This window comes from Molossus molossus, unplaced genomic scaffold (assembly GCF_014108415.1).
Source record: "Molossus molossus isolate mMolMol1 unplaced genomic scaffold, mMolMol1.p scaffold_m16_p_11, whole genome shotgun sequence".
Taxonomy (NCBI): domain Eukaryota; kingdom Metazoa; phylum Chordata; class Mammalia; order Chiroptera; family Molossidae; genus Molossus; species Molossus molossus.
Window position 1 is genome coordinate 10,802,953 of NW_023425346.1, and position 22,443 is coordinate 10,825,395.

The 22,443-nt window shown below is 40.2% G+C and overlaps 1 protein-coding gene across 1 annotated transcript in view; it reads right to left on the minus strand.

Annotated features, from left to right (window-relative positions):
* The window catches only part of MARCO (macrophage receptor with collagenous structure), a 55,580-nt gene that overhangs the window by 27,978 nt on the left and 5,159 nt on the right, over positions 1 to 22,443 (minus strand). The window contains exons 2-4 of the mRNA XM_036254801.1: positions 2,342 to 2,443; positions 1,334 to 1,555; positions 73 to 108 (exon numbers count right to left, since the gene is read on the minus strand). Coding sequence (XP_036110694.1) covers positions 73 to 108; positions 1,334 to 1,555; positions 2,342 to 2,443 — 360 coding nt within the window. The remainder of the gene's footprint in view (positions 1 to 72; positions 109 to 1,333; positions 1,556 to 2,341; positions 2,444 to 22,443) is intronic.

A 22,443-nucleotide genomic window follows, 5' to 3' on the forward strand; every position in this document is an offset into this window, starting at 1 on the left:
AGCCCAGGCCGAGGGGTCAGAGGGGGCACGTTTCAGGGAGGGCAGCGGGGGTCAGAGGGGCAATGCACCCACCTGGAGCGCCTCGTTCGCCTTTGATCTGGAAGAGCTCTGCAAGGGAAGGGAGGGGTTGCAGGCTGAGCTCCGCTCCTGGGAGAGGCGGTGCCCCCCAGCTGAGGAGTGGAGGAGACTGTGGGGGCTGGGGACCTGGAGGGCACTGGACAGTAGGAGCCAAGCGCCTGGGCATTTTTCAGAAATGAGTCCTTAGAAAGAGCCAGATATTTAGTTGTTCTTAGAGGTCTCCACGGAGAGCTGGAGAGCCCTGGGAGTGCCAAGTGTGGGACCCCGGAGAACACCCCACATTGTCAGAAGACTGTGGAGCCAAACCAGCTGGGCAAGTGCCTCCGGTTAAAGGAAGGCCGTCGTACCAGTCAGAACCAGCTTTCTCACCTCTCAAGGGGGAGAGGGACACCCCTGGGTCTAAGTGCCTGAGCCCGGACGCTGCTCACCTGCTACTGTCCTGCTCACCTGCTACTGTCCTGCTCCTCACTTCCCACTGGGCTCTCTTCCGTGCTCCCTGGGAGGCAGCAGCCTCTCAGGGTCTACCCTCTGGACCCTGTGTCCGGCACGTACTCCTGTGGGCGTGGCAGCCTGGCCATAGGCTCACCCCCTATGGGCTCCATATAACAGGCTAACCCTGCAGCAGCCAGGCTGCACCGAGGAGCTGCTTGTGCCTAAATTAGCCCTTCCCACTCTAGGACAGCCTGAGAGAGCAGCGGCGCAAGGCCTGGCGGGAACCAAGGGACGGGACCCCTTTGGGTCATTTCTCCTGTCCGCAGCCCTACCGCCTAAGCCATCCTCTTTCCCCTGCAGGTCCAGCTGTCCTCTCCCCTCTGTGGTTCTCACATCACCCGGACTGGCTTGGTGCCTGCCATGAGTTTCCACCAGCAAAGGGCCAGTGTTAGTTGGGTGCATGGATGGGGTCCTGGGAATCACCCCAGGCTCTGCCTTAGCTGACCTACACATCCTGGATCGGGCTCAAGGCTCTGTGACTCAGACCTGGCCTTGGGCTGGTTAAGTCAGTCCCTGCCTCTCGCTTGGACAGGTTTGTGGTTCCCACGTTCCTGGCTCTGTCTGCAACCCGTGGATCTGTAACTTCATGTCCACCCCTATGGCTCTCCCTCTGTGTCTTGGACCCCAGGGTTTCATACCACACCAGGGTTTGGGAAGACCCCCTTGCCAGGGAAGGAGATTCGGACCCACAGACCCCAGGAAAGAGCTCCTCCTTCCTCATCCTCCTCTGAGGAGTCCCAGTTGGGGTGGGAAGGGGCCAAACCTGGGCTCCGAGTGAAGTTGTCCACCTGCCACAGCAGCTGCTCCTGCTGGGCGTGGACCTGGCTGAGCTGGGCCTGCAGGTCCTGCAGCCTCAGAACCCCTGCAGGCAGGCGAGGGGTGCGCTCCACCAGGAGAGAGGCGAAGAACGAGCTGTCCTCGGGGGCCGCTGTTCCATTGTACAGGTGGCTCTCCAGGGCCCTGAGCTGCTCCTGCAGGTTCAGAACTGGACACCCATCCCGCCCCCAGTGTTCTTTTAGGCCTCATTAAAGCCCGAGGCATGTGGTCACACTCCTGACACTCCTGTTTAGAGGCGCGTAACTTCTGTAGGCCCTGGATACGTTAACATGTTTCATATGCTGTGAGGACAGTGTGAGCACAGAGCTTTTTCTGTATCTTACATATGTGTACTCCACACTCAGGCATGACATTACATGTTCACAGCACGTCCCTGCATGTACCCACAGCCTCACGATCAATCTTCAGCCTTCATGCAGTTAAGACCCTCATGCCTGCCCCGGAATGAATGCACGACAATTACTGTGTTCTGACTTATTCACGTGAGACCTTAACACGCCTGTGATATGAGTTGATGACAACTGGGCACAGATGTTCTTGAGTGACTTCAGTGTCTGCTGACAGGACTGCTTCAGGGCTTAACATTTGTACTGGGAACACTTTGAAAAGTGAAGTCAAGTCAAAGTGAGCACTGATCACAAAGCCCGTTCCCACTCAGAGGCCGGAAATCCTGATGCAAGACGCTCACGGCACACCTGCGTGAAATCACTGCCTGTCACTGCGGTGGACACACAGGTTCCACCTGTGTGTGTTCTCTCTCACACATGCGCACACACATAACACAACACACACTTCCCTCTTCACTTCCCCCTTCCCACGGCCACCTGTGAACGGAGGGACTGAGAACTCCCTCCCAGCAGGGGGCAGCAGTGGCCCCGGGGCTCTGTGTCAGGGGCTGAGTTCAGCCACCCCCGGAGGGACCAAGCTGCTGTACCTCTCATCACCAGCAACGCGGCGCCCCCGGAGAGCAGAAGCAGGTAGGTGACCACCATGACCATGAAGCACTTCACCCCTTTTCTCTTCGTGGGCTTTGGATCTGAAACACAACCCAGGCGGAAGGTGGCTGCTGCCAAGGCTGGAGAGCACAGGACCCCGGCCTGGGCCAGAGTCCGCTCGCTGGGAGCCGGCAGGGGCCCCCTGTGAAGCTGAGAGGAGAAGACCCCAGAAGCCCACCACCCTCACATCGTCCCGCCCTCCTACCACACGCAGGGAGTGCGCTGCAGCTTTTTGGTGTGGCCAAACAACCCCCTCGCCACGTCTGCGGCCTCGGGTGGAAGCTGCCGCCCAGGACCCGGCCACAGCGGGCTCTCCGTAGAGGTTTGTCAGGCAGAGGAGTTAATGATTCCCCTCGACTCCCTGAGCTCCTAACTAAGGAGGTGAGCTTGGTTAGCATTCTGGGGTGTGCCTTCCTCCCATCCCTCCTTGCTCTCAGAAACTTAATACCCATGTACTCCTAGATAGACCTGTTTTTTTCTTTTAATTTTACATAAGGGATATCATATTATATATAACATGACACCTTGCTTTCTGCAATGAGTGATTTTCCATGGACATTTCTCTAGTTTTCATTGTAGAGAAAGATTTGACAATTCTTTTAACAGCTGCCTAATAGTCCTTAAAAACAAAAGCTACAGTTCATGCCAGTATTTCCCTATTGGTGAGCTGTTTCCAGTTTGGGGTGTTATAAAAGAGGGTGCAATGGCTCCAACTCCAGTCTTTCCCCCATGCCAGCTCTCTCCCTGCTTAGAGGTGTCCAAGGGCAGGGAGCTGGCTGCAGAAGGCCCACACCGCCTTTGCTGAGGCCCTGCCCTGCCCTAGGAATTGACCGACGTCATCTCTAATGCTTGCAGCAGTCCTGCAAGTAGGTGTGAGCATCCCCTTCTACAGAGGAAAGACCTGGGGTTCAGAACAGGTGACACAGTGGGCCTCTGACCCTAGGTCCAACTAACTCCCAGGACTGAGCTCACCTCACTAGGCTCACAGTTGACATGAGCCCCAGGGCAGACCTGAGGGGAAGAGGGAGGAGAAGTGAGCAGCGCAGGGGACAGGCTGCTGTGAACAGCACCGTTTTCCTTAGGGGTAGGTGAGGGCGGGTGCTCAGTTGACTATTGCAATGGAGATGTATGACCTGGGGGCTTTCCCGTCCCCGTGGGGCTGTGTTGTGCTGCTGACAGTCCAGCACCTGCTGAGCAGGAGTATGTTCAAGCACCTCTAATGCACAATGGTCTAGAGATGGCTCTGGCAGCGTCAAAAGAGGGGCTTCTTATTGGACAGATTTTTAGTTAGTGATACTTGGTTGTGCTCAATATAGCACAGAGTGTCCCCACATCGTACCCCCTATAGAGGCCCACACAGCTGCCTGAATGAGCTCTCTAACATACAACCTGGCCAAGTCACTCCCCTGCCTCAGCCCTTCAGGCTGCTCACTGCCTTCATGCAAACACCTCCCCAGCCGGTATATGAAGCCCTCCTGCCAGCCAGCTGTCCCGGGGCTGCACTTCCTGTCACCCCTCCACACAGACCATAACCCATCGCCAGGCCAGACCACTGGCAGCTTCAGCCTTCCTGCTTCAGGCATCTGTCTCTTCTGAACACTCAGCCCTTCCTCCTCTCCAAGCAGGACTGATTCCTCCTCAGCCTCCAGGAGCATCATGAGCTTCTCCTGCTCCAAGGCACATTCTCTGGTTCCCTTAAGCTTTGTGGGACCCTGATCTGCTTCAGTCTGTCATGCGCCAATCACCCTGAACTGACTCTGGGTCTCAGTCTCCCCAAGTGGCCTGGAAGCTTCTTGGGCTATGCTCCAGCGCCAGCATGGTGTCTGGCACACAGTGTGTGCTGGAAAGACAATGACTGAACAGATGAATGAGTGGCTGCAGATGTTTGGGTGCTGAGCCCGTGTGGAACGGAACCCTGCCAGTTTAGAAGTGTTGGAAGATCACTGGGAATGCAAGGCAGGGCCTCAGTGTCCATAAACCATCACAGTGAGGATGGGTAACCCACATGGGAAGCCTCACATTTCACAGGAGATGGCGGATGGTGAATACAATCTATGTGTAGATAGAACTAAACATGATGAAACATAACATGGGATGGGAATAGAGAGATAAACTGTGCATCAGAGACACAGGTATTACAGAGCTAGAAGGTGGGGGTGAGGGACAGTATGGAAGACACAGATATGGTCAAACTAGATGGTAAGAGCATAGTGGAAGGCATTTGACAAAGGACAATGGGAAACAAAAACCAGACATGGTAGAATGATAGGGGTCATTCGTGGGTGTCGACTTAGGCCCAGAAGGTGTTACATGTCAGAGCTATCACCTGGCACGGAGCCGAGACATTTTAGAAACTGGTCATTTTGATTCTGTGGGCATGATCTAACTCACTCTGTATAAAGCAGAGGATCTGATAAAAGTCTTTACCCTCTATGCTGATCAAGTCATCTCTTAGGGTAGAAGAAAGTGCTAAGGAATACCTATTCTAGATTGGATTTGTCCATGAGGAATTGTCATTTGAAATGAATGGAAGAAAAAACCAGAAGTAAACTGTGGTGAGTCTGGCTGAAAATTTTAGGGAAGCAGTTTTCAGAAATTTGACAATTCTATTTTCTGACTCACAGTGGAAATATGGGTACAGAGAGAAATAAAAATTCAATTTTGTGAATGAAGAGAAAAAGGCTGCACAGATGCTCTAGAGTTCCCAGGCCCGCCATCTCCTACCCCTGCCCCAGGGGGTTCATTCCCCTTCGTCTGGAACACGAGTAGAGATCAAGCAGGAGCATGGCTTCCCTGTCCCCAGGCCTGGGTTGCCAGTGAGCAAGACCAGGAATGTGGTCTCTGCCCTGTGGGCCTGATAGTTCCCATCTCCCACCTGGTAGCACTGGGCAGTCTGGAGAAATGCTTTCTACTTCAGCCAGCAGCACCAGCTGGGAGCAAGCAAGAATACCAATAGTGTCAGGTGAACAAAGCAGATCAGAATAGCACTGAAAACTAAATTATTTTGGGAACCACAGGCCAAAGAAGTGGGCCAGAATCTATGTAATAAACCTAAACAGTGTGACTGTCTACTAAAATAGAAATGTAAATAGGATCCAGAGTCTCATAACATACTATATATAAAGTCCAATGAAAAATCTGAGAAGAAAGAAAATTACAACTTGAATGAAAAAAAATAATCAACAGATGTCTGTATTATAATGACACAGATATTGAAATTATTTAAAAAGTTCTTGGAGTAGCCATAACAAAAATGTTTTAATAAAAAATTACAAATACTCTTGAAACAAATTTTACGAATTTTAATTTCACAAAAAGTATAAGATAGAAAAAAATCAAATGAAAATTGTAGAACTTAAAAACACTGAAAACAATTCAATCTCATTATATGGCTCAGTTGTGTAATACATACGATAAAGAAGGATCAGTGAAGTAAACAATAAAAACTGCCCATCTGGCCCTGGCCGGTTTGGCTCAGCGGTTGAAGCGTCGGCCTGCGGTCCAGAGAGACCCGGGTTCGGTTCCCGCTAAGGGCACATACCTCGGTTGCAGTTTGTGCCCGGCCCTCGTTGGTCGTGCGGGTGGCAGCCACGTGATGTATCCCTTCACATCGATGTTTCTCTCTCTCTCTCTTCCTCTCTCCCTCCCGCTCTATCTGAACAAAAAATGGAAAAATGTCCTCGGGTGAGGATAAAAACAAAAAACAAACAAACAAAAAAACTGCCCATCTGAAAAACAGGAAAAAGCCATAGAGACTTGAGTTTCAATAACAAAACACACAATATTGATTTCATTAAAGTCTCAGAAAGAGTGTGAGGCTGAAAAAAATGTTCAACAAAACAATGGTAGCTGAAAACTTTTCAAATTTAGTGAAAGATATAAACCTCCAAATTCAAGAAACTGAGAAAAGGCAATAATGACAGATGCAAAGAAATTCATATCAAGACATATCACAGGTAAAATTCTGGACAATCTAGGTGAAATGGACACATTCCTAGAATCACACAGTCTCCCGAAACTGAACTGGGAAGAGATAGAAAACTTGAACAGACCAATAACAACAAAAGAAATTGAAGATGTAATCAAGACTCTACCAGCAACAAAAGCCCAGGCCTGGATGGCTTCATGCGGGGATTTTACCGAACATTCAAAGAAGAACTAATATCCATTCTCCTCAAACTATTTCAAAAAATTCAAGAAGAAGGAAGGCTTCCAAACTTGTTTTATGAGGCCAGAATAATTCTAATCCCAAAACCAGATAAACACTACAAAGAAAGAAAACTACAGGCCAATATTCCTGATGAATATAGATAACAAAATCCTCAACAAAATATTAGCAAATCAGATCCAGCAATGTATTTAAAAATTTATTCACTATAACCAAGAGGGATTCATCCCAGGGATGCAAGGCTAGTACAATATTCACAAATCAATAAACAATGTGGTGTACCTCATGAAAGATAAAAATCATATGATCATATAAATAGATGCTAAAAAGGCATTTGACAAAACCCAGCACCAATTCTGAAAAAAACACTCAGCAAAGTTGGAATAAAGAAATAATATCTCAACATAATAAAGGCCATATATGAAAAACCTATAGCCAACATCATACTCAATGAGCAAAAATGAAAAGCATTTTCCTTAAGAATAGGAACAAGACAGGGATGCCCACTTTTGCCCCTCTTACTCAACAGAGTACTAGAAGTCATAGCTACAGTGATTAGACAAGAAGAAAAAATAAAAGGGGTTCATATTAGAAAGGAGGAGGTAAAACTGTCATTATTCACAGATGACATGATACTGTACATAGAAAACCCCAAGGACTCCACCAAAAAACTACTAGATTTAACAAATGAATTTGGCAAAGTAGCAGGATACAAAATTAACATCCAGAAATTGATGGCATTCTTATACACCAATAATGAACACCCAAAAAGGGAAACTAAAAAAGCAATCCCATTTACCATTGAAGCAACAACAAAAACAAGATACCTAGGAATAAACTCAACCAAGGAAGTAAAAGATCTATTCTCAGAATATTACAAGACATTGAAAAAACAAATAGAGGAAGATTATATATATATATAATATATATATATTATGTTCATGAATTGGAAGAATCAAAATCATTAAAATGTCAATAGCACACAAAGCAATCTATAGATTCAATGCAATCCCTATTAAAATACCAATGGCATATTCACAGATCTAGAATATTCTAAAAGTTTATATGGAACCAAAAAAGACCCCAAATACCCACAGCAATCTTGATAAAGAACAAAGTTGGGAGGATCATAATACCAAATATCAAGTTATACTAAAAAGCCACTGTAATCAAAACAGCCTGGTACTGACACAAAAACAGGCATATAGATCAATGGAACAAAACAGAGAACCCAGAAATTGACTCAAGACATTATGCATAATTGATATATTTCAACAAAAGAGGCAAGAGCTTACGATGGAGAAAAGACAGTCTCTTCAATAAATGTTGCTGGAAAAATTGGATAGCTACATGCAAAGAAATGAAACTAGACCATCAACTTACTCCATACATAGAATAAACTCAAAATGGGTAAAAGGCTTAAATGTAACTAACGATACCATAAAAATCCTAGAAGAAAATGTAGACAGCAAAATCTCAGACATCGACACATAGTAGAATTCTCACTGATACATTGCCTAGGGCAAGAGAAACAAAAGAAAAATGAATAAATGGGACTACATCAAAGCAAAAAGCTTCTGCATGGCAAAAGAAACCAGCATCAAAATGAAAGGTAACTCACTCTCTGGGAGAACATAGTTGCCAATGATACATTGGATAAAGGGTTAATATCCAAAATATAAAAAGAACGCATACAACTCAAGAAAAGAATGACAATCTAATTTTAAAATGGGCAGAGGACCTGAAGAGATAGGTCTTTTCTTTTCTTTTTTTAATATATATATTTTTTTCCTTTACTGATTTGAGAGGGAGAGAGAGAATCGATGAGAGGGAGAGAGAGAATAGATAAGAGAGAACACTGACTGGCTGCCTTCTGCATGCCCCCCACTGGGGATCAGGCCCACAACCTGGGCATTTGTCCTGACTGGGAATCAAACCGGAGACCTATTGATGCATGGGTCGACACTCTATCACTGAGCCACACTGGCCGGACTGAGTAGACACTTCTTCAAAGAGGACATACAAATGGCTGAGAGACATATGAAAAAATTCTCAGTGTCACTAATCATCAGAGAGATGCAAATTAAAGCCACAATGTGATATCACCTCCCACCTGCTAGAATGGCTGCCATCAACAAATCATCAACCAACAAGTGCTAGGAAGGGTGTGGAGAAAAGGGGACTCTAGTACACTGCTGGGTGGGAATGCGGACTGGTGCAGTCACTATGGAAAACAATATGGTGTTACTTCAAAAAATTAAAAATTGAATTGCCATTTGTCCCAGTGATCCCACTTCTAAGAATATATCCTAAGAAGCCTGAAACATCAATCAGAAAGAATATATGCACCACTATGTTCATAGCAGTGTTATTTACAATAGATAAGATCTAGAAACTGCCCAAGTGTCCATCAATAAGTGAGTAGATAAAAGAGCTGTGGTACATATACATAATGGAATACTTTGCAGCTTTAAGAAAAAAAAGATCTCTTACCCTTTGAGATGACATGAAGGGTCCTAGAGAGTATTATGCTGAGTGAAGTAAGCCAGTCAGGGAAAGAGAAGTACCACATAATCTCACTTATTTGTGGAATATAATGAACACAATAAGCTGATGAGCAAATGTATCCAGAGACAAGGAAGTAGGGAAAAGACTGACATACCTCAGAGGGAAGGGGGTGGTGTGGTTGGGAAGAGATAAGCCAAAGAATTTATATGCATATATGCATAACCAATGGATACAGACAATAGTTTGGGAAAAACAGGAGGGGGGTGGAAGTGGAGAGGAGGGAGTCAATATGGGAAAAATGGGGAACATTTGTAATACTTTCAACAATAAAGATAAAAAAGAAAATGAAAAATAAAATTAAAAATCTAAAAAAAGGGAACACTGTTAAAAGCAGCCAAGACAAAAATGGCACATTACCTATAAAGGCATACCAATTTGAATGATAACAGATTTTTTTATCTGATACCAGGGAGATAAAATGAAAGTGACACATTTTTTTCCTGTACTGAAAGAAATGAATTATCAACCATGAATCTTATATCCAATGAAAATATATTTTAAGAATGAATGGGAAATAAAGAGATTCTCAGATGAAGAAAAATTAAGAGAAATTATTGCTAGTAGATAGTGGCAAAGTTGTTTAAAAAGTGTGACCCAACTACTATTTACAAGAAACAAAAAAGATAGAGCTACCATTCACATGAGGCAAAAATTGATATAAATCAAAGGAGAAATAGTATGTCCACAATTATAATTGGGGACTTTAATAATTCACTCTCAGCAATTGACAGAAAAATAAGCAAAAGTATAGAATTGAAGGACACCATAAAGCAACAAGATTGAATTAACTTTGGTAGAGTACTCCACACAACAGCAATATATACATTTTTTTCAGGCACACATGGAATACTCATTCAAACAGTTTATATCCTGGGTCATAAAACCAAATTAAAAAAAAATTAAGTCATATAGAGTATGATCTCTGACAATGAAATCAAAATAAAAACATATCAACAATAGAAAAATATCTAAAACATTTGAGAAATTAAAAAAAAAATTTTTAAATCTGTTATTTATTTTATTTTTTACTTTTTAATTAAATTTATTGGGGTCACATTGGTTAATAAAATTATTAAGCTTTCAGATGTACAATTATATAATATATCATTTGCATATTGTATTTTGTGTTCACCACCCCAAGTCAAGTTTCCTTCTATATTCATTTATCACTCCTATAACCCTCCTATAACCTATTTACAATTGCTAAGACCTGAAAACAGCCAAGTGTTCATCAGTAGAAGAGTGCATAAAAAAGCTGTGGTAATTCAAAAAGATTGACATCATATCAAGCATCTTCTTGGACCACAATGGCATGAAACTAAAACTCAATTACAATAAAAACACACAAAAACATTCAAACATTTGGAGGCTAAATAGCATGTTATTAAACAACGAATGGGTTACTAACAAAATCTAGGAAGAAATTAAAAACTTCCTCGAAACCAATGAAAATGAACACACAATAACACAAAATCTATGGAACACAGCGAAAGCACTTCTGAGAGGGAAGTTCATAGCACTACAGGCCTACCTCAAGAAACAAGAAAAAATTTTCTCTGTACCGCAGGCCGACGCTCCAACCGCTGAGCCAAACCGGCCAGGGCGAAACAAGAAAAATTTTTAATTGACGTTCTAACCCTACAACGTAAAGAACTAGAAAGTAAACAAAAAGAAAAAGGAGGAAGGAAATAGTAAAGCTCAGAGCAAAAATAAATGACATAGAGACTAATAAAAAAATTTAAAAGATCAATGAAACAAAAAGTTGGTTCTTTGAAAAGATAAACAAGATCAATGAACCTTTAGCCAGACTCACCAAGAAACAAGAAGAGAGAAACCAAATAAACAAAATTACAAATGAAAGAAGAGAAGTACCAACTGACACCACAGAAATACAAAGAATCATTGAAACATACTATGAACAATTATACGCCAACAAATTGGACAATCTAGGAGAAATGGACAAATTTCTAAAAGCACACAGCCTCCCAAAAGTGAACCAGGAAAAGAAAAAAAAACTTGAACAGACCAATAACAACAAAGGAAATTGAAGATGTAATTAAGAAACTCCCAGCAAACAAAAACTCAGGCCCAGATGGCTTCACGGGGGAGTTTTACCACACATTCAAAGAAGATCTAACACCCATTCTCCTCAAATTATTTCAAAAAATTCAAGAGCACAAAACACTTCCAAACTCATTTTATGAGGCCAGCATAATCCTAATTCCAAAACCAGATTAACACACTACAAAGAAAGAAAACTACAGGCCAATATTCCTGATGAACACAGATGCCAAAATCCTTAACAAAATAGTGGCAAATCGTATCCAACAATATATCAAAAAATTATTCATCATGACCAAATGGGATTCATCCTAGGGATGCAAGGCTGGTACAATATTTGCAAATCAATAAATGTGATACACCACATAAACAAAATAAAAGATAAAAACCATATGTTCATATTAATAGACGCTGAAAAAGCATTCGACAAAATCCAGCACTAATTTCTGGTAAAAATGCTCAGCAATGTGTGAATAGAGGAATCATATCTCAATATAAAAAGGCCACATATAAAAAAATCTACAGCCAACATTATACTCAATGGGCAAAAACTAAAAGCATTCTCCTTAAGAACGGAAATAAGACAGGGATGCCCACTTTGGCCACTCTTATTTAACATAGTACTGGAAGTCTTAGCCACAGCAATTAGACATTAAGAAAAAATAAAAGATATCCTAATTGGAAAGGATGGAGTGAAACTGTCATTATTTGCAGATGATATAATATTGTACATAGAAAACCCTCATGAATCCATGAAAAATCTACTAGAGTTCATAAATGAATTTGACAAAGTAGCAGGATAAAAAATTAATGTCAAGAAATCAATGGCATTCTTATATACCAATGATGAACTCAAAGAAACTTAAAAAAAATATCATTTACCATTGCAGCAAAAAAATTAAGATACCTAGGAATAAACAACCAAAGAAGTAAACAACTTCACAGAAAACTAGAGGTCATTGAAAAAAAAAAAATCTGTGGTATATATACACAATGGAGTACTATGCAGCTATAAGAAAGAAAGATCTCTTATCCTTTGAGATGACATGGAGGGACCTGGAAAGTATTATCCTAAGCAAAACAAGCCAAAGAGAGAAAGACAAGTATTATATGATCTCATTTATCTGTGGAATATGATGAACATAACAATCTGAGGAATAGGGTAGTCCCAGAGACATGGAGGTGGGGTAAAGACTGACAATCCCCAGAAGACGAGAAGGTAGGGGAGAGAGAAACCAGAGAACTTATATGCACGTATGCATGAACAATGCACATGAACAACAAAGCTGGGGACAGGCCCTGGCCGGTTTGGCTCAGCGGTTGGAGTGCCGGCCTGCGGTACAGAGAGACCCGGGTTCGGTTCCCGCTAAGGGCATGTGCCTCGGTTGCAGTTTGTCCCCGGCCCTGGTTGGTCGTGTGGGTGGCAGCCACTCGATGTGTCCCTTCACATCGATGTTTCTCTCTCTCTCTCTTCCTCTCTCTCCCTCCCGCTCTATCTGAACAAAAAATGGAAAAATGTCCTCGGGTGAGGACTAAAAAAAAAAAAAAAGCTGGGGACAGGACAGGGAGAAAGGGGGAGTGGGGAATCAGTGGATCAGTGGGGGGGGAAAGGAGAAACATCTGTAACAAAAAATAAATTAATTAATTAAAAAAATAGATGAAGATATAAAAAAGTGGAAGCACATACATTGTTCATGGATTGGAAGAATTAACATCATTAAAATGTCCATATTACTCAAAGCAATCTATAGATTCAATGCAATCCCCATCAAAATACCAATGACATATTTCACAGAACTAGAAGAAACACTCAAAAAGTTTATATGAAACCAAAAAAGATCCCAAATACCCACAGCAATCTTGAAAAAAAAAAAAAAAAAAAGAACAAAGTAGGAGAAATCACATTACCAGATATCAGGTTGTACCACAAAGACACTGTAATCAAAATAGCCTGGTACTGGCACAAGAACAGGCACATAGATCAATGGAACAGAACCCAGAACCCAGAAATGAACCCAAGGCAATATGCTCAATTAATATTTGACAAAGGTGGCAAGAGCATACAGTGGAGACAAGACAGTCTCTTCAATAAATGGTGTTGGGAAAATTGGACAGCTACATGCAAAAAAAATGAAGCTAGACCAACAACTTATACCATATACAAGAATAAACTCAAAGTGGATAAAAGACTTAAATGTAACTCTTGAATCCATAATAATTCTGGAAGAAAACGTAGGCAACAAAATTTCAGACATCATACACAGCAGAATTTTTACTGATACAACACCTAAGTCAAGAGAAACAAAAGAAAAAATGAACACATGGGACTACATCAAACTAAAGAGCTTCTGCATAGCAAAAGAAACAAACATCAAAATGGAAAGGGAACCCACTATATGGGAGACCATAACTGCCAATGATGCATCAGATAAGGGGTTAATTTCCGAAATATACAGAGTGTTCATACAAGTCAACAAAAGGAAGACAAAGAACCCAATTACAAAATGGGCAGGGGATAAGTGTAGAGGATGTGAAAATGGAGGCAGAGTGAATGGAAACTACACAGAAGATATCTCAGGACCAAACAGGAATTACAACTAAAATGAAGACAAATCTTTGGAAAATAGCAACAATAAAGCAGCAGGACAGGACCATATAATCAGGGACACTGGTAGGATCTGCAGAGGTGAGAGAGGGTGCTAGGCTGGGAGCCCACGGACAGCAGCAGTCTTAGCTGTGAGCAGCACGCTTGGGGAATAAAAACCAAACCAGCTCCACAGCACAGAGATCTGGGACAGAGCACTAAAATAGACAAAGCCACTCACCTAGGGGCTATGGCAGAGGGAGGGCAGACTGACCTGGAACTCTGTGGGGACACCTGAGATTTGGAGGGCACACATAGTTTTTGCTGAGTTGTGGCCACGAAAGATGGTGGCCAGTGTGCTCCTTCCCAGAGCTGTGGGAAAAGCAGAAGCCCCCTCCCCCACATTGGAGATTCAGACTTTTCCAGGTGAGGCAAGGAAATGCAAATTGAGGCTCATTAACAACCAGCATCTATCCCACCCTCTGGAAATCTTTTTATGCAGAACACCAGGGCTACAATCTAAGTCACTGAGTAACTGAGACTACTAGCCACCAGGAAAAAGCTATAGGATAACTGAATCTTTCCTGGGCTTGCAAATCTACCCAAGAAAGTAAGACTTGACAGTGGTGTTTAATGTGCACCCACCCAGGTTCATCCAAACCCAGTAGAGGAAGCCACAAACAGCAGAACACCAGCACCCACAGGGAAAATTTGGCAGGCTCCAAAACCCACTGAGATAGCCAAAATGGTGAAACAAAGAAACAAACTCCAAATGAAACAACAAGAGAACTCTATCGAAGGTGAGATAAATGAAATGCAGTTAAGCAAATTATCAGAGGTAGAGTTCAGAGCCATGATCTTGAGGACGCTTAACAGCATGAGTAAGGACATCAGCACCATGAGTAAAGATATAGAAATATTGAAAACCAACCAAGTGGAAATAAAGAATGACATAGAAGAAATTAAGAACACACCAGCAGAATAGAGGAAGCTGAGGACCGGACAAGTGAATTAGAAGACAGGGTAGAAAAAAATCAACCAATAAGAAAACCAAAAGGAAAAAACAATTAATAAACAGGAAGACAGCTTAAGAGAACTGTGGAACAACTGGAAATGTAATAACACTCACATCATAGGAGTCCCCAAAGAGGAAGAAAATGGGTAAGGGTTAGAGAATATATTTGAAGAAATAGTGAAAGAAAACTTTCCTAACTTGGTGAAGGAAGAAGGCATTCAAATCCAAACAGCACAGAGAGTCCAAAGTAAGAAGAACCCAAACAGGCCTACACCAAGACACATTAATTAAAAGGCCAAAAATTAAAGACAAAGAGAGAATCCTAAAGGCAGCAAGAGATAAGCAACAAGTTACATACAAAGGAAACCCCATAAGGCTCTCAGCTGACTTCTCAACAGAAACACTACAGGCCAGAAGGAAATGGCATGAGGTAATCAAGGTCATGAAAAACAAGGATCTGAATCCAAGACTACTCTACCTAGCAAGGCTATCGTTCAACATAGGTCAAATAAAGAGCTTTCCAGGAAAAAAAATCTTCCAAGCAAATGGAAAGGAAAAAAGCTGGGGTAGCAATTATCATATCTGATAAAATAGATTTCAAAATGAAGACCATAACTAGAGACAAAGAAGGCCACTACATAATATCGAAAGGATCTATCCAACAGGAAGATATAACCTTGGTAAACATATATGCACCCAAAATAGGAGCACCAAAATATATTAAAAATCTTCTGGAGGACTTCAAAGGAGAAATCAACGGCAATACAATCGTAGGAGAGGACTTCAACACCCCGCTGACATCACTGGATAGATCCTCTAGACTAAAATATTAGCAAGGAAACATAGACTCTAAATGAAGCACTAGACCAAATGGATTTAATAGATATCTACAGAGAACTAACTATACCCCAAAACTACAGAATTCACATTCTTCTCAAGTGCACATGGGACATTCTCAAAGATAGACCACATGTTAGGACACAAACTAAGTCTCTACAAGTTCAAGAAGATTGACATCATATCAAGCATCTTCACAGATCACAATGGCATGAACTAGAAATCAACTGCAAGAAGAACATGCAGACATTTGAAAACATGGAGGCTAAATAGCATGTTATTAAACAATAAATGGGCTACCATGGAGATCAAGGAAGAAATTAAAAACTTCCTAAAAACCAATAAAAATGAACAGACAACAACACAAAATCTATGGGATGCAGTGAAAACACTCCTGAGAGGGAAATTTATAGCACTACAGGCCTACCTCAAGAAGCAAGAAAAATTTCTAATAGACTATCTAACTTCACAACTTAAAGAACTAGAAAGCAAACAGAAAGAAAACCCCACAGCAAGTAGAACGAATAAAATAGTAAAGATCAGAGCAGAAATAAATTACATAGAGTCCAAAAAAACAATTCAAAGGATCAATGAAACAAAGAGCTGGTTCTTTGACAAGATAAACAAGATTGATGGACCCTTAGCTAGACTCACCAAGAAACACACAGAGAGAGAACCCAAATACACAAAATCAGAAGTGAAAGAGGAGAAATAATAACTGACACCACAGAAATACAAAGGATTGTTAACAAATATTATGAACAATTATATGGCATCAAATTAGAAAATCTAAGCAAAATGGACAAATTTCTAGAAACACAAAGTCCTCCAAAAACTGGACCAGGAAGAGATAGAAAACTTGGACAGACCAATACAACAAAAGAAATTGAAGATGTAATCAAGACTCTCCCAGCAAACAAAAGCCCAGGCCCGGAAGGCTTCATGGGAGAATTTTACCAAACATTCAAAGAAGAACTAATACCCCTTCTCCTCAAACTATTTCAAAAATTTCAAGAACAGGGAAGACATCCAAACTCATTTTATAAGGCCAGCATAATTCTAATTCCAAAACCAGAAAAAGCCATTACAAAGAAAGAAAACTACAGGCCAATATCCCTGATGAACATAGATGCCAAAATCCTGAACAAATACTAGCAAATCAAATCCAGCAATAAATCAAAAAAATTATTCACCATGACCAAGTGGGATTCATCCCAGAGATGCAAGGTTGGTACAATATTCGCAAATCAATAAATGTGATACACCACATAAACAAAATGAAAGATAAAAATCATATCATCATATCAATAGATGCTGAAAAAGCATTTGACAAAATTGAGCATCCATTTCTTTTTTTTTCTTTTTTATTATAAATATGTATATATATATTTTTATATATCTTCACCCGAGGACATTTTTCCATTTTTTGTTCAGATAGAGTGGGAGGGAGAGAGAGACACATCAATGTGAAAGGGATACATTGAGTGACTGCCACCCACACAACCAACCAGGGCTGGGGACAAACTGCAACCGAGGTACGTGCCCTTAGCGGGAACCAAACCCGGGTCTCTCTGGACCATAGACCAATGTGCTAACAACAAGCCAGGGCTCAAGCACCGATTTCTGATACAAACTCTCAGCAATCTTGGAATAGAGGGATCATATCTTGACATAATAAAGGCCATATATGAAAGACCTACAGCCAACATCATACTCAATGGGCAAAAATTAAAAGCATTTCCTGTAAGAACAGGAAAAACACAAGGATGCCTACTTTTGCCACTCTCATTTAACATAGTACTGGAAGTCTTAGCCACAGCAATCAGACAGGAAGAAAAAAGAAAAGGGATCCAAACTGGAAAGGAGGACGTGAAACTGTCATTATTCGCAGATGACATGATATTATACGTAGAAAACCCCAAAGACTCCATCAAAAATTTACTAGACTTAATAAATGAATTTGGCAAAGTAGCAGGATACAAAATTAACGTCAAGAAATTGATGGCATTCTTATACACCAATGATGAACTCACAGAAAGAGAAACTAGAACAACAATCCCACTTACCATTGAGGCAAAAAAAAATTAAGATACCTAGGAATAAACTTAACCAAGGAAATATTTGCAGAAAACTCAGGTCATTGAAAAAAAGAAATAGAGGAAGATATAAAAAAAAGTGGAAGCACATACCTTGTTCATAGATTGGAAGAATCAACATCATTAAAATGTCCATACTACCCAAAGCAATCTATAGATTCAATGCAATCACCATCAAAATACCAATGACATACTTCACAGAACTACAACAAATACTTCAAAAGTTCATATGGAACCAAAAAAGACCTTGAATAGCCACAGCAATCTTGAAAAAGAAGAACAAAGTTGGAGGGATCACATTTCCAGATTTCCGGTTATACTACAAAGCCACTGTAATCAAAACAGCCTGGTACTGGCATAAGAACAGGCACATAGATCAATGGAACAGAACTGAAAACCCAGAAATGGACCCAAGGCAATATGCTCAATTAATATTTGACAAAGGTGGCAAGAGCATACAGTGGAGTAAAGACAACCTCTTTAATAAATGGTGTTGGGAAAATTGGACAGCTACATGCAAACAAATGAAACTAGACCATCAACTTACACCATACACAAGAATAAACTCAAAATGGATAAAAAACTTAAATATGACTCATGAATCCATAAAAACCCTAGAAGAAAACGTAGGCAAAAAAATTTCAGACATCATACGCAGCAGAAATTTCACTGATACATAAACTAAGGCAACAGAAACAAAGGAGAAAATGAACACATGGGACTACATCCAACTCAAAAGCTTATGCACAGCAAAAGATACAATCATCAAAATGGAAAGGCAACCCACTGTATGGGAGAGCATAATTGCCAATGATATATCAGATAATTTACAATATATTCAGAGTGCTCATACAACTCAACAAAAGGAAGGCAAAGAACCCAATTAAAAAATGGGCAGAAAAACTAAATAGAGACCTCTCCAAACAGGACATACAAAATGGCTTAGAGACATATGAAGAAATGTTCAACATGACTAATCATCAAAGAGATGCAAATTAAAACAACAATGAGGTATCACCTCACACCAATCAGAATGGCCTCCATCAACAAATTATCAAACAACAAGTGTTGGCGAGGGTGTGGAGAAAAGGGGACTCTAGTACACTGCTGGTGGGAATGCAGACTGGTGCAGCCACTATGGAAAACACTATGGTCTTACCTCAAAAAATTAAAAATTGAATTGCCATTTGACCCAGTGATCCCACATCTAGAAATATACCTTAAGAAGCCTGAAACACCAATCAGAAATAATATATGTACCCCCATGTTTATAGCAGCACTATTTACAATAGCTAAGATCTGGAAACAGCCCAATTGTCCATTAGTAGACGAATGGATAAAAAAGCTATAGTACATATACACAATGGAGTACTATGCAGCTGTAAGAAAGAAAGATCTCTTATCCTTTGAGACTACATGGAGGGACCTGGAAAGTATTATCCTAAGTGAAACAAGCTAATCAGAGAAAGACAAGTATCATATGATCTCACTTATTTGTGGAATATAATGAACATAACAGTCTGAGGAACAGGGTAGTCCCAGAGACGTGGAACTGGGATACAGACTGACAATCCCCAGAAGAAGGGGTGGTGGGGGAGAGATAAAACACAGAATTTATATGCATGTATGCATGAACAATGTACATGGACAACAAAGCTGGGGTAAGGGCGGGGAGGGAGGGGGAGGGGGGAATCAGTGGAGGAATCTGTAACAAAAATAAATAAGTTAATTAATTCTTAAAAATGGGCAGAAGACCTGAATAGACATCTCTCCAAACAGGACATGTAAATGGCCAAAAGACATATGAAAAAAATACTCAATATCATTAATCATCAGAGAGATGCAAATTAAAATAACTATGAGGTATATCACTTCACACCTGTCAGAATGGTCGCCATCAACAAATCATCAAACAACAAGTGTTGGCATGGGTGTATAGAAAAGGGGCTCTAGTACACTGCTGGTGGGAATGCAGACTGGTGCAGCCGCTATGGAAAACACTATGGTGTTACCTCAAAAAATTAAAAGTTGGATTGCCATTTGACCCAGTGATCCCACTTCTAGGGATCTACCCTATGAAGCCTGAAATACCAATCAGGAAGATTATATGTACCCCTATGTTCATAGCAGCACTATTTATAATAGCTAAGATCTGGAAACAACCCAAGTGTCCATCAGTAGATGAGTGAATAAAAGAGCGGTGGTACATATACACAATGGAGTACTATGAAGCTGTAAGAAAGAAAGATCTCTTATCTTTTGAGATGACATGGAGGGACCTGGAGAGTATTATGCTAAATCAAATAAGCCAAGCAAAGAAAGACAAATATCACATGATCTCACTTATTTGTGGAATATAATGAACTAAAAAACTGATGAACAAAATTGACCCAGAGACATAGAAGTAGGGTACAGACTGACAAACCTCAAAAAAGGGGGTATTGGGGGCGGGAGATAAACCACAGAACTTATATGCATGTGTTCTTAACCAATGGACATAGACAACAAAGTTGGGGTTACAGCAGGGGATTGGGGAGGAGGGTGTCAATGGGGGGAAAAGGAGAAACATCTTTAACAAAACAAATTAATAAAAATATTTTTTTAAAAGCTGTGGTTCATATACCTAATGGAATACTATGCAGCTGTAAGAAAGAGAGATCGCCTACCCTTTGAGACAACATGGAGGGTCCTGGCGAGTATTATGTTGAGTCAGAGAAAGATGACTTATCACATGATCTCACTTATATGTGGAATCTAATGAACAAGTTAAACTGATGAACAGAATAGATCCAGAGTCATGGAAGCAGGGAACAGACTGTCAAACCTCAGAGGAAAGGGTGCCAGGGGCGAGGTAAGAGATAAACCAAAGAACTTATATGCATATATGCGTAACCAACAGACACAGAAAACAGTACCGTGAAGGCAGGGGTTGGGGGAGGCTGGAGTGGAAGGAGGGTGTCAGTGGGGGTAAAAAGGAGGAACATCTGCAATACATTCAACAATAAAAATAAATAAAAAAATTTAAGAATTTTCAAAAACACTTTTAAATAATAGATGGGCCATAGAGGAAAAAAAAGAAAACAGAATGAAGGTCAGAATACAACATATGCAATTATAGATTTAACTAAAGCAGCACTGAGAAGAAATTTATAACACTAAATGCTCACATTACAAAGATCTGAGGAAAGATTTCAAATTAGTAAAGTAAATTCTTACCTCAAGAAACTAGAAAGGAAGAGGAAAGTAAACCCTACACAACCAGAAAAAAGGAAATAATAAAGGTCAGAGCAGCAATCAATGAGATTTAAAATAGAAATATTAAAAAAATAAATTAACCCTATAAAATGCTGGTTCTTTGACTGAAATCAATAAAATTGATAAAGCTCTAGCAAGACTTATAAATATTTTATTTAAAAGGTACAAGTCACAATATCAGGAATAAAACAGGATACTACCACAGATCTTGCAGCATTAAAAAGAAAATAAGGAAATTTTTAACTTTATGTTTACAACTTAGGAAAAATGAGCCAATTTCTCAAAAATATAAGCTATCCAAACTCAATCAATATGTAATAAATAATATGAATATCTATAATTATTAAATAAATTTAATTAAAATGTTCTGAAAAAGAAATGGCCAGGCCCAGATGATTTTATTAAAGTATCTTGAATATACATCAGTTTTACACAATCTCCTATAGATAATAGAATAGTACAGAATACTTCCTAACTCATTTTATGAGGTTAAGACTACCCCTGACATGAAAATGAGACCAAAAAAAAAAATCAATATCTCTCATAAAATTTAACACAAAAATCCTCAACAAAATAGTAATAAAACATATCAAACAATGTATAAAAATAATTTATATATTATGACTAAATGGGATTTCCAGATATGCAAGGCTGGTTCAATATCCAAAAATCAATCAATATGATCCACCATTTCAACAGACTAAAGAAAGAAAATTACATAATCATCTAATTTATAATAAAGCTCGTAATTATAATTCATCATTTTAACTCTCATAATTACAAATTCATAATAAAAACTCTCAGAAAACTAGAAATAGAGGAGAATTTCCTCTATTAAGCAAAAGGAGCAGCTACAAAATATCTAAAGCTAATATGATACTTAATGATAAGACTGAGTACTTTTCTTCTAAGATTGAGAACCAGATGAGATTTTCTCACTCTCTTATTCAATCACATTTTTACATACTACTGCAAACATGTGGAAATCCAAATTAAAACACAATGTCATTTACAATCACTACAAAGAAAATATTTAGATATAATTTAACAAAGTCTGTACAGTATCTATGTACCCAAATTATAAAACCTTGATATAAAAAATAAAATCAAAGACTTAAATAAATGTAGAGACATGCCATGTTCATGGATTGGTAGACTGAATATAATAAGGGTGTCAATTCTCCTCAAATTTATCTATAAGTGGAATACACTTCCTATATGAATCCAGCAAGGTTTTTTGTACATATAGTTAAGCTTATACTAAAATTTAATAGAAAGGCAAAGCCATAGAATAGGCAAAATAATCTCAAAAACAAAGAATAAAATATGAGAACTTGATATTAAGGCTTCTAATAAATTTATAGTACTCAAGACAGTGTGGTATTGGTGGAGGACAGACATATAGATCAATGGAACAGAATAAAGAACATAGAAATAGACCTATACAAATACACCCA